General features: G+C 39.8%; 1 protein-coding gene and 1 long non-coding RNA gene across 3 annotated transcripts; one reads left to right on the top strand and one right to left on the bottom strand.

Moving 5' to 3' along the window:
* Nucleotides 1-3,902: 3,902 nt before the first annotated feature.
* Nucleotides 3,903-8,078, bottom strand: tob1b (transducer of ERBB2, 1b). 2 transcript variants are annotated; one of them, XM_088439783.1, is made up of 2 exons: nt 7,791-8,078; nt 3,903-5,901 (listed from the first exon to the last, which is right to left on the bottom strand). In XM_088439783.1, exon 2 carries the CDS (start codon nt 5,743-5,745, stop codon nt 4,753-4,755), a length of 993 nt encoding a protein of 330 aa, XP_088295909.1. In that variant the 5' UTR covers nt 5,746-5,901; nt 7,791-8,078; the 3' UTR covers nt 3,903-4,752. The 2 variants fall into 2 exon arrangements, with proteins under 2 accessions (XP_088295909.1, XP_088295910.1); XM_088439784.1 differs by having other exon boundaries at nt 7,727-8,078.
* Nucleotides 8,079-8,272: 194 nt separating this feature from the next.
* On the top strand, nt 8,273-11,810 carry LOC148409269 (uncharacterized). The gene is made up of 3 exons (XR_015868474.1): nt 8,273-8,395; nt 11,541-11,606; nt 11,706-11,810. It is a non-coding gene; the product is annotated as an uncharacterized LOC148409269 (long non-coding RNA).
* The last annotated feature ends 266 nt before the right edge of the window (nt 11,811-12,076 follow it).

Here is a 12,076-nt window from a genome sequence, read left to right on the forward strand (position 1 = left end):
TCACAAATTTTGCAAAGAAGGCACCAACTACAAAACAAATTAGAAGTTGGCACCATAAATTTCAAGAAAACCTACCTAAATCGCCAGGACGCCGATCAACATCTGCAGAGACAGTGGAGCGGTGTGCAGTCACAGGTGGTGCTCATATTGAACATTTATGAAAAATTGTCATAGAAGCAACAAATATTTGTACTTTTCTTTGTAAATTTAAGCAATAAAACTTTCAACATAAAGTGTATTTAGTTTCAATTTAGATCCAACAAATAGTTTCCGAGATACGGACATGTAGAATGGGGTCAACTATATATATATATATATATATATATATATATATATTTTTTTTTTTTATCTTGTTTTGGTCGTTTGGCATATATAGGTTTGATGGGCGGCTTTCAGCAGATTAATTAAAGGTCAGAGACCTTAACAAGACGCCCAGGAGCTGTTTTGAATTGTTAAAATTAGCATAATATGCCTTCTATTAATATTTAATGTACACAAATGTCACTTGTACAGCTGTAGTCAATTTTCATTTCGAACAAATAAGTGATTGAAAAATAAAATACACCATACTGCGTTATGGTTTCATGAACCCTGTTTTGCTCTCGGATTGATTAGATGAGAACAATAAAAGCATTGCATTTATTAATGCATCATACAATCTTTCATGAAAAAAAGAAGAAAAAATAGTTGCCTTTTGGGGTGCAGACAGCTTTAGGTAAGCTGTGACAATGAAAATAGAACTAAAATTAGGCCCTGCTTATTAGAAAAACCGCCACATTCATGAGTATTTCAACTATTTCCATCATAAATTCAATGTCAAGAAGCAAAATTGAAGTATTTCTTCGTTACGGTTTACTGGTTAGCTGCTATATGTGGCACAGTATTTTAAAACATTTGTTTACTCATGTAGGTAGTTTGGTAGTGGCAGGAAGCATAGTATACACTAGTTCAGTGTTTCTCAATTATATTTTTCAAAGCCCTACCAGGTAAGAGAAAAACTTTTGCTTCCTCCTGAAACTGTATCAACCTTAACGAAACAAAAATGTGATATGAGTTAACTTTCAACAGTTAACTACTTTTTACAGCATTTATTAAGGTTACATGTTAACCTAAAACAGAGGGGAAAAAAGGAGCCAAGCCCCCAAAGTCTGCAATCGTTTCACTTACCCTTAGGCAAAAGCATGTCACAGTCACGTTAAAATCTCGGAAAAAAAAAAAATCACGCTACCTCTTTAATGTTTAGGTCAATTTCAGTTTGTATTTTTGTCTTTGTGTAAGTAACTTATTAATGACTTTTACTTACATTGCTATTAATTCTACTAAAATACTATTTTATTATTTTATTATTTATTATTATCTTATTTTCCTAATGAAATTTGTTTCCGTAAGATGTTTGTTTTGAAAGTAGAGATATTAATATTTTTTTTACACAAATCAAAAACTACAAACCTTCACGATAGGTGGTAGCAGGTTACAGTTGGTGTTGTTTCCAAATATTGTCAGTGGCCAGACTCTCTCTCTTGATCTCTGTCTGCCTGAAACAGGTAAGAGAGCACACATAAGGAAGACAAGATGGAGTCACAGCAGGGCAAAAACCCTTACCGAGAGTCACCCAGCAGGTGTGTCACCACACCATCTGTGGGTCTTCGTGCCCCAGAGATGTTTATGTGCATGAGAAACTGTTTGTTTTCTACTGTAAATCTGCGTTACATTATTGTAACAATGTGCCGAGTGCCTGCTTTTAATTGTTAACAAAACATGGGACGCGTTGTGACACAACAAGCACAAATGAAACACAATAGATTCAAGTAGAAATAGACCTGTTAAAAAAAGACACCCCAGAACTGCCGATGAATTACATTCGGGTTATTCGTCGAGTTTCGGATGACATGGTGATCTACAATAAGGTGCAGAACAGCATGTCTGTACAGTATGCGTGATACCCAGCCGTGTTGGTACGGTGTCATTACTATTAAGTTTGTCTGGTTTCTGTTCGATGTCGTGCTGGAAGGTCATATCAGATGGTGTTTTTGATGTTCATTCGTCATTTTATCAATTTACGTAACTTGTTAGTGAAAAGATATTCAAGACGAAGGACTTTGACCCATTGAGTGGCAACTTCAAAGGGATGCGTTAGCCTGCTTGTCGGATTAAAAAAACTTTGAAATGCAGCAGATACTCTACTAATGGGTTATTTTTGTACATTTAGATTCCAATTTGAACTTCTGGGAATGAAAGTAGAGACCTTTTCAAGAGGGGTTTTTTTCTGTACAAATCCTAAAGTGGACATTTCTGATAATTCATATACTGTATTTTTCAATCTCAACATACATTATGCACTCACACGTATGTGTGTGTGTATACAGTATATATAATTTACCTCAAAATTAGTCATACCCTAGAAATGTTTTTTTTTTTCATTTTTGTGACAAAACCTTTTCATTTATGCAAGTTTCTTCATGAGTTATATGTGACAAATAAAATAATCAAAACAATTGAAGAAACTCAGAATCTAACAGTTATTTTATTGATGTGTCAACCAGCATTCTGCATTCCTCCTGTATAAGATTGGCCCATTGTCCACGCACAAAGGCCTCAAGATGGATGAAGTTGGTGGGTTTCCAAGACATCTCATCTACAAGTTTCACCTCAATTTTTGATCGGATTCAGATCAGGACTGACTTGACCATTTTAATATATTCACATCATTGTCTTTGTCAATTTCTTCCTTACCTTGGCAGTTTGTTTGGATAATTGTCCTTCTGGACCAGGGTTCCCTGTGCCGCTGAAGGAGAAGCCTCCCATAACACTATGTTGTCGCTACCATGCCTGTTAGTAGGGATGGTGTTCTCTGGCTAGTAAGCGTCTCCTTTTTTTTCTCCAGATTTACTAAGCATTCATAGGCCCAACAACTCTAACTTTGCCTCATCAGACCACAGGATGGTTGACCAAAATCTAGAGTCATGCTGGAGCTTTCCTCTGGCAAAAAACAGGCAAACCTAGGCCATTCAACGCTATACCTTGAGACAGTCGTCCCTGCCTGCTCAAGTGTTTCTATTAGAGCCATAGTTGGTGTCTGAGGGTGGATGTTAACCTCTAGCATACTTTCCTGGCAGGTTTGTGACATGTTACAATTCTTATCACGCCCACTGAGGTTTTTAACAGTGTTGGACCCCATGTGGTTGTTTATGATGCTCTGGACGGTTGCCACAGGGACAAACCGCTTGGAAACAGTCTAGTAAACCTTTCCCTTGCTGTGGGCACACACAAGATCCTAACACAGGTCCACCCGGAGGTTTTTCTTCTTGACCATGATATCCAGAACCCCAGTATGACTGGGAGCCTTTTTTTTTTTCAATTAGACTCTTCTAAAAATCTGTTTTGTTTTTTTCAACATTTGTTTTAAATCACGCGTTTATTCACCTGGTGACATCTTGATATAGCATCACCATGTACACATCTGGGACATTTTTGTTGAGATATTGATAGGGGTACGAATAATTTTGAACACTGTATGGATATCGATCAATAATAATACATTGAAATGTTCATATATATATATATATATATATATATATATATATTTAGACACACACACAAGGTGCACATATATGTACAGTAATTAGTATGACAACCTCTGCCTGTCGCATCTTGGTTTACAGAGCATGAACATTGGGAGTCTTAATCTCTGGGTGCCCCTATGACAAGCAGGTGACTGCACAACCCAGCTATTATTAGCTTTGTAAACTGCTAAGTGGTTTAATAGCTAAATAATGGTAAGTGCTATATTTAAGGAGGTAAGACAACGAGTTCATTTTAAAACAAGAGCTTTTAACTGTTTATTTTTTTTTAAAAAAGACCAGAGTGCAAATATGAAACAGAAAAAAATAAAGACGAGCATATAATTTTTGAGCATTTAATACAAACTTAACAATATAAACTATTTCAGTCCTTCTTGACATGTAAGACACTGACTCAAAATACTTTGTTATAATCGTCTTCTTTTTCAAGTATTGCACAACGTAGGTACAAATTTAATATACATACAATTACATTTGTTGTCCATTGTATAGCAAAATCTTGTACCTCAACTGAAAATACAATTCATTTTTCTGAAATATCAAATATTCCTACACTTGAGTTCCACAACTAAAGGGATACTTTGTACACAATGTTTTTTTTTTTTTTAATGTAATTTATTTTTAACAATTCTTACAAAAAAGGAAAAGCTGCTGCAGCCATCACAGATCACTGGAGTAGTAAAAAGATATAAATGCAACACCATATCATAGAAACAATATATACTCTGATATCTTACAAACTTTGTACTAAATTAAACAATTAGAAAAAGATCAGGTAACCCCACTTAGTAGTGCCAACTATAAAAATCAGCCTTGTCTAACCAACTGTTAAATATGTAAGGTCAAAACTCAAAGCTTGTGTGTGCATGTGTTTTTTTTTGTCTTAGAGTATTTAAAAAAAAGGGGGGGTTGGGAAGAGTTATTGTGCTCGGTTGGAGAAAAAAAAAATAGGAACAACAGGACAATGAATGTCGCATGATGAATCGAAGTAACCAAGCTTGGATGCGTTTGTAACAACGGGCATTCTTTCCAAGTAGAAATAAACTCAAGGGGTTCCAGTAAACACACAAATTGGGCACATGAGTTTGACGGATGAGTCGCTCTCATCCAGTTGCTAAAGTGTGCGCTTTTGTTTTTCTCTCTTCTTAAATAAGCATCCGCACAGTGAGTTTTAGTTAGCCATAACAGGCTGGAATTGCTGGTTAGAATACTGCATGGTGCTCAAACTGAAGTTGAGGCCATCCACCAGGGATTTGTCATTGAGGCTTCCATAGGCAGCGAATACATCAAAGGCATTGTTGTACGGCAGAGGTCCCAGGGAGGCCTCGGCGGGGCCGGCCGGCCCGGGGCTGGCCTGACCCTGCAGGCCGGGGAATACGAACTCCTTGGCGTTGGGGGACAGAGCCGAAGCGTTCTGCTGCTGCTGACCGAGGCCCAGTCCGTACAATGAGTGCATGGAGGTCGACGCGGCTTTCTGCTTGAGCAGGGTGTTGACATTCAAACCCAGGTTGCTGACGGGCGACAAGCGCGCCTTGTTGCTCGCGCCACCGTTGGTGCCGTTGTTGCTACGGCCGCTACTCTTCATTTTGGTGGAACCAAACTTGGTAGCGGCGAAGGTGGCGGTGGTAAAGGTCAGAGGCTGGGCCGAACGCGGCATGAACGAGGGGCTGACGGCAGCCGATTGGCCAAAAGGAGGAGAGGGCGAGCTAGACTCAGACGATGCCCCCACGGGCTCGGTAATCGGCATGAAGACCTGGGCCTCCGGATTAAAGCTGTTCTTGATCTCCTTGTCCAGCTCAGAGCCATTCTCGCCGTTATCATCCACATATAGTACCTTGACAGCTCCCTTCTCCCCGATCTGGTAGGAGACCTCGAAAGGGTCAATCCACACGCTAAGGTCCTGAGGGAGGTTACTGCGGACATCTTCAATGGCCAGCCCGCTCTCTTTAGCCGCCTGCTCCACCACAGGGTCCACCTTTTCCCCTACGTGGATGCACCGGAACCCTGAACCTTTGTACGGCTTATTTGGATACCAGTGGCCTTCATACTTTTTCCTCAGCAGACTTTCAAGCTCCTCGCCAAAGATATTCACACGTCGTCGTGGGAGTTTGTTGTATAAATAGGAAATAATAAAGTTGAGTGCTACTTGAATTTCAAGATGCATAGCTGCTTCAGAGGCGATGAGATTTTTGTCTCCGTTTCCCCTCACAGCACTACAAAAAATAAATAAAAGAATCTTCAAGGCAGCGGTGATGGCGAGAGAGAAACTCTGAGAATGACTTCTTGTGAATCCAATATCCTTGTGGAGAGGTTCTGAATCCTGTAAGACAAAAAAAAAAATACATCTCATTACCTCTGCATTATTGAAATTCTTGCTCATACTTGCTTAAGAAATTAATAGCATGTTAAATTCAGTGTGTTTATTAACTTCAAATCTATTCAAATTAATTTCTATGACAAGTAAGTTTCAAATGAAACATAAAATAGCTCTGTTTTCCACAAACATTGTAAGACCTTAAAATTATTACAACTGTATTGTCATTCGTGTTAAAGGGTTTCCTTTTTAGCCCAAGTTTTCAAAATAGCACAGGATGTTTAAACCAGTGCTTCTCAAATAGTGGCGTGGTAATCAGTCAAGAATGAATTGTACCTGTCGCTTTGGTTTGGCTTTTTTCCATGATGCCACAGGATATTAACTTGCACATGCGATCCTAACTTAATGGGTGTGAAGGGTTGAAAGAAATTGAAATTTTAAAAAGTAAATAAAACCAAAACGAGAGGGGCACGGTGCAAGAGTGGTTAGCACAACCGCCTCACATTTCTAAGGACCATAATTCACTTCCAGGCCTCCTGTGTGGAGTTCTCACTGTGCCGGTGGGTACGTTGGACACCCCAAATCGACCTTAGGAGTGTCTGTGAGTGTGAACGATCATTTGCCTCAGTGTGCCCTGTGATTGGCTGGCAACTAGTTCACAGTTTCCCTACAAATGCCCAAAATGGATGGAAGGATACAAATCAAACGTACCTGCAAATACATTCAAAGAAGATTGCTAATCAAAAATGTTTACTTCACAGTGGCACACACTGTGTATAATGCAGCCATTTTTGGTCAATTGAATTGCCCCTATTGATACAAACTCCATCCAATTCTTATTGTGCTTTGGGTCACGAGGAGCTGATGCTATTCTCAGCTAACTTGAGGGCAAAAGCGAACTACACCACTGACCGATCAATCACAGGACAATTTCTACTTTGGAATTTGCCCAAATTAGTCTTGTAGGTATCGTTGACAAGTGGGTGAAACTAAATTGAGAAGCAGTTTCGTCCACTCCGTCAACTAGCAGTAAAGATTCATCATTAACACGCCTCCCATCATTGATGTTGGTACAAATATTTCAAAACGTACTATGGTGGAGGAGCAGGGCTTAGTCTTGATTGGTCAACTCATTTGCAATTTCTGTAGTCTCAACGATATGAGCCCCGCTAAAAATAAGCCACTTAGTCACTGTGTGAGTATAGTGTTCCTCATTGGTCTTGTGTGAGAGACGAAAGGCAGGCGTTTGAAACCTATGTGGGCAAACGGAAAAGTGCGCAATAATCACGCGGATGTCGAAGACATGTTGTGACAAAACGCTCACGGAGTGGATCCTTATTTCTGACTTTGCATTCACAGAGCTATAAACAGGACACATGCTTGAATGCTGTCATTACGTAACAAACACAAGCTTGACACGCAATTTGTGCTTTGCTCGAGGATATTTGGAGATAAATGCGTGCATTCTACGCACAGATGACAAGGTAGAAAATGAGAATAAATGGCATTAGCTTTCAATTTGCAGTGATGCGCGTTAACATCGACAGCTCCGTTGTGTATTTAATCTACGGTGAGAGTGTTAATGTGGCTCAACTCAACTAGGGTGGTTACCATGGTCCGTCGTAAAGAGGAAGCGATTAAAGGATCGTGGCGGAGGCACAAAAAATAATAATAAAAATAAAAGAAAGAAAACGCCAAATTAGCGTAGTCACGTACATCGGGTGCTAGGTACTTAGCTTGTTGGCTGGAGCCACACATTTCGACAAATGTTCCGTGACTAACATTTAATGGCATCAATTGAAAATGCAAGGAAACGTTAGAAAATACCCACCCGGGCTCAGATGCTTGATCGAGCGATTACGACATGGCTTTGGTTGACCCAAAAATTTACTTACATGGAAAATTACAGCACGTCTTTCTTGCGATAGCAGGCTTCCGCTTGGAGAACTGTCAAAGTGCAGCGTTTCTAGCGAGTTACAAAATGATTATGTCGACGTCACGTCTCTAGTTTCCAGGTAAGTTTTTCTTCCCCATGAATGCTTGCCGGCTAGAGTAAGGGTACCCCTAACCCACTCAGTTGACTCCCTGTCTGAGTTTGTACAACTAGTCTCTGCCTTTTAAAGCCTGATGGCGACTTGTTTATATAGTATCCCTCCGCCACGGACACGGAGGATGTGGCGATGCGGCTCGCAGAGGTCGATACCCAGCACAGCGATTTCACTGGCTAAACATATTACGTCATCGGCAAACCACCACACACCGGCTTCCGATTGGTTAGTGTTTTACTCAATCAATTCAGGGGTGTTTCTTTCTAAGGCAGTGGCTTGTCATTTGTTTGGCTGTGAACTTTTTTGTAAATTTATTTTCAGTCATTAAAAAGCTGCGTATCAACCAAAACATGATACTGCACAGTATAAGTACACAAATGGAGTTACCCAACAGCAACAGCAAGCCCTTACCTTCCATCACACCATAGGATTTGATATGCCAAGAAGCAACAGTAGGCACACATCTAAACTGAATCTTCTTTTGCATCTCCCAGGGTTTGATGAAACTGATAGGACTCTGCCCTTGCTCCCATTTCACCACTGACCTTCCAGTCATTAAAACAATTTTTATTATCATCATCTGTAGATCGTGAACATCATATACTTGTAGTTATTAGCAACACTGTGGTGCCTGTGTGCTGGTGGCTACTTTTTCACAGCAGCTGAACAGTGCAGCAGGGATAATGTTCTCTCACTTCAGGCTGTTCAGGTTGTTTGATGCCACAGCCTGTTCTTACCTAACGTGGGCTCTCTCATTCTTGTTTGCGCGATAAATGCTGTGCCGAAAGAATCTTGCAGGCCGGAGGCAAGGTAGCATCGTGAGGTAGACAATACAGCCATTTAGAGAGGACGTTTGATGGATTCACTTAAAAATCAAATAGTATCCTTTTTGCCAAATGTTACCAAAAAGCTTCTATTTGTCACAAAAAATATGTGTCATGCTAGAATTTTATATTTTGCACCCTACGCCCAACAAAATAAGAGGCTGTCATTGCAGGCTTACTGCTGCCTATCTCAGCTGACTTTGGGTAGCTGAACTGGTTGCCAACCAATTGCAGGGCGCACAGAAACAAAAACAACCATTCAGGCATCCAATCACACTTCAGGACAAAATTAGTATGTCCCATACACCTGCCATTCATGTTTTTGGAGTGTGGGAGGAAGCCGGAGAGCCCGGAGAGAACACATGCAGGCTTGGGGAGAAGATGCAAACTCCACACAGTAAGGCCAGAGCCAGCTGGATTCGAACTCAGGGCTCTGAACTAGGAGGCGAACATGCTAACCACTGGTCCACCAAGTCGCCCGCATATTTCCAACAATGTAATGACACGGGTCACCGTCAGCATGGCTCCAACACTTTTATTTTCAACCAGTACAATGTGATAACGAACCCTAGAACGAGCTACTGTTGGCCACAACTCACGCCCACTCTTAACTAACTTGACAAGCCCGTTCCCCTTTTCTTCCTCATCCCTTGTCCCTCCTACCTCATGTGACCGCCCCAACAACAGTGACTCCTCCCCATCAATTCATAACAGAACAAGAATACATGGACATCACAATCAATTAATTTAATTTGCTTACTAGGCATGTTATTGAGGTTTTGGGGAAAATATTATGGGACACCCTATCTTATGTAACCTTCAATGTAGATCATGAACTGTTACTGGCCTTTTACTCACTGACGTGGACAAAATTAGCTTTGTGAAATACGAAGAGAGGAGAAAATTTTGGTTTACTCTGTTTGTACAATCAATCATGATTTCACAAAAGAAAGCAAATTGTATTCTTCACGTGTATGTGGTTGATATTTCGCTTAGTTCGATACTGCTACGCAATCATGTCATTGCTGCCGTGGTAACATGAAGCTACAAGCATCACAAAGAGTTCTTTCTTCAGATTTCATTCCCAGCAGAGTATGAGAGATGAGTCCCCCACCAACCACGGAGCCGCTGATGTGATGAATGACATCAGTGCATTTAAACAAACCATTGCGGTCCAGGAGACACACCAAGGCCACCAAAGAAAAGTGGCCTAAAGTAGTTTGCCTTTCATATCTCAGGACATGTCTGACGACGCCAAAAAAAGGAAAAAAAAAAAATAAATAAATCATTCAAATTACTCACATCATCCATCACATTACATGTACCCAAAACTTATTACCATTTTCTTTTTATAATTGAATGACAGAGAAGAGTGTTAAAAAAAATTGCAGTACATCTTTTCAATTTCCGTTATTGAGGATCCCTTAAGATTGAACTTTATAGAAATAACTGTAAATAGTACATGGAAATTTGGGCTTCAAGACTATATGTGTCACACACACGCACACACACATGCTTGTGAAATAAAAGATGTCATTGTAGGTACTCCACTCCAACAGTAGTTTTCATGCTACAAGAAAAAAAATCATGATTTCCAAAAAAAAAAAAAAAAAAAACAAATCTGTATGGCATCCTTCCTTATTGAAAATCCTGTAGAAAAACAAATAATAAAATAATACAGCATTCATCAGTTTTGCACATTGTAGCTTCAAACTGCAAAGGGAAGCTTGCTGAAGTCAATTTTATGCATCATTGCTTTCATTTGTAGCGGTTAAACGAATGTAAAAACATTCGTAAGTTATCTGATGTAAATTAAAACTTCAAACTATTTCAACTGAGCTCTTTTGGCTATATTGAATATATTTCCTTGATGTCTTTCTGGATACAGAGGGAGCGCGAATGAAGAAAATGACACTAGGGATAAAGATTTCACATAACCAGATAATCGATTAAATGAGCATTAAGAATTCTGTTGATTTCACATAATTGATTGTTTTTGATCACACCTGAAAGCATTTGGGGCTGACTGTACAACAATAATCGTTCATCTTTGCCTATATTTTTGATATTTAGACCAAAGCAGTTACTGAATCAAAATCAGTGTGCTGTGGACAGTTTCTGCTCTGTCAATTGGAAATATGTTTCTTTTTTTATTATTTGTATTTATTTATTTATTTATTTATTTTTAATAAAGGCTATTTATATGTACGAGGGGCGGCTCAGTGGCGCACTGGTTAGCGCGTCCACCTCACAGTTCAGGGACCCGAGTTTAAATTCAGCTAGCTCCCTTGTGGAGCTTGCAAGTGCAACCAGTTCAGGGTGCCCCCTGCCTACTGCCCAAAGTCAGCTGGGATAGGCACCAGCAAGCCTGCGACCCTTGTGACGATAAGCGGATCTTGAAAATGGATGGCTATTTTTATTAAGGAAAAAAAAAATTAAACATTACAACAGATGTAGTAGTGAAATTACATTTTTTGAAGAAGAACACGCAAACTCCACGCCTGAGGCAAGACATACTTTTGCTTCACCCTCCTGGCCACTAAATTTCCTTTAATTGTTTTAAAACTGGGTTTGAAAATATGTTTCCATTTGGTTTGGCATCCCAAGGCCACTTTTCAATTCAACAAGGGATATACCACGAGGAGGTCCAGAATCATTCTGCTTATTCTTCTACTTTATATCCCCAGCATGCGCGTGTTAGTCTTGGCTCGAGGCAGCTAGAATAATAGTCCCAAGCATGCCTAACAATGACTTGTTTGTTTTTCCCCACTAGAGAGTGGCTCGTGAACAAGGTGAAATTTTCCTTCTGTAGTCGAGATCGTCTGGCAGGGACTTCGAGGTAAACACAGCTAATGAAGTGACATGTTTCAGCATTATTCAAGCAAATTTTTTTGTGAAGTCAGTCCACCTAGACATTTTTTCTATATTCTCTTCACAGCACTGTGAAATCCTTTTCCCGCAACGAGGCTTTGGAAACTATATGCTAACTCCCACGTTGGCAGGTTTGTTTGTATCAGACGGGGTTCTAAATCAAAAATGCAATAACAAAGGATGGAATTAGGATAGTATGAATACGTTTGTACCTGCATGTCTACAAGCAAGACTTTAAAAATTGATGGAAATACTCTTGAAAGGCTACTGGTGTTATTTCATGGATAAGGTAATTTAGTGTTGCTGAGTCAAGAGTGGACACAAGACCCATGTGAGTGTGCTCTGTTTAAAAGCTGCATTTGTTTCTTTTGATTGTTTTACACGTACGGAGAAAGCAGATGGAATTTTTTTTAAACCTGCTCTTACTAGTGGAATCCG

Source organism: Hippichthys cyanospilos, chromosome 17 (assembly GCF_059441005.1).
Source record: "Hippichthys cyanospilos isolate Australia breed blue-spotted pipefish chromosome 17, RoL_Hcya_1.0, whole genome shotgun sequence".
In the NCBI taxonomy this organism is placed as follows: Eukaryota; Metazoa; Chordata; class Actinopteri; order Syngnathiformes; family Syngnathidae; genus Hippichthys; species Hippichthys cyanospilos.

What these genes read in the sequence shown, in the direction of transcription:
- tob1b (XM_088439783.1), bottom strand. Translation starts at nt 5,745, where the DNA reads ATGCATCTTGAAATTCAAGTAGCACTCAACTTTATTATTTCCTATTTA.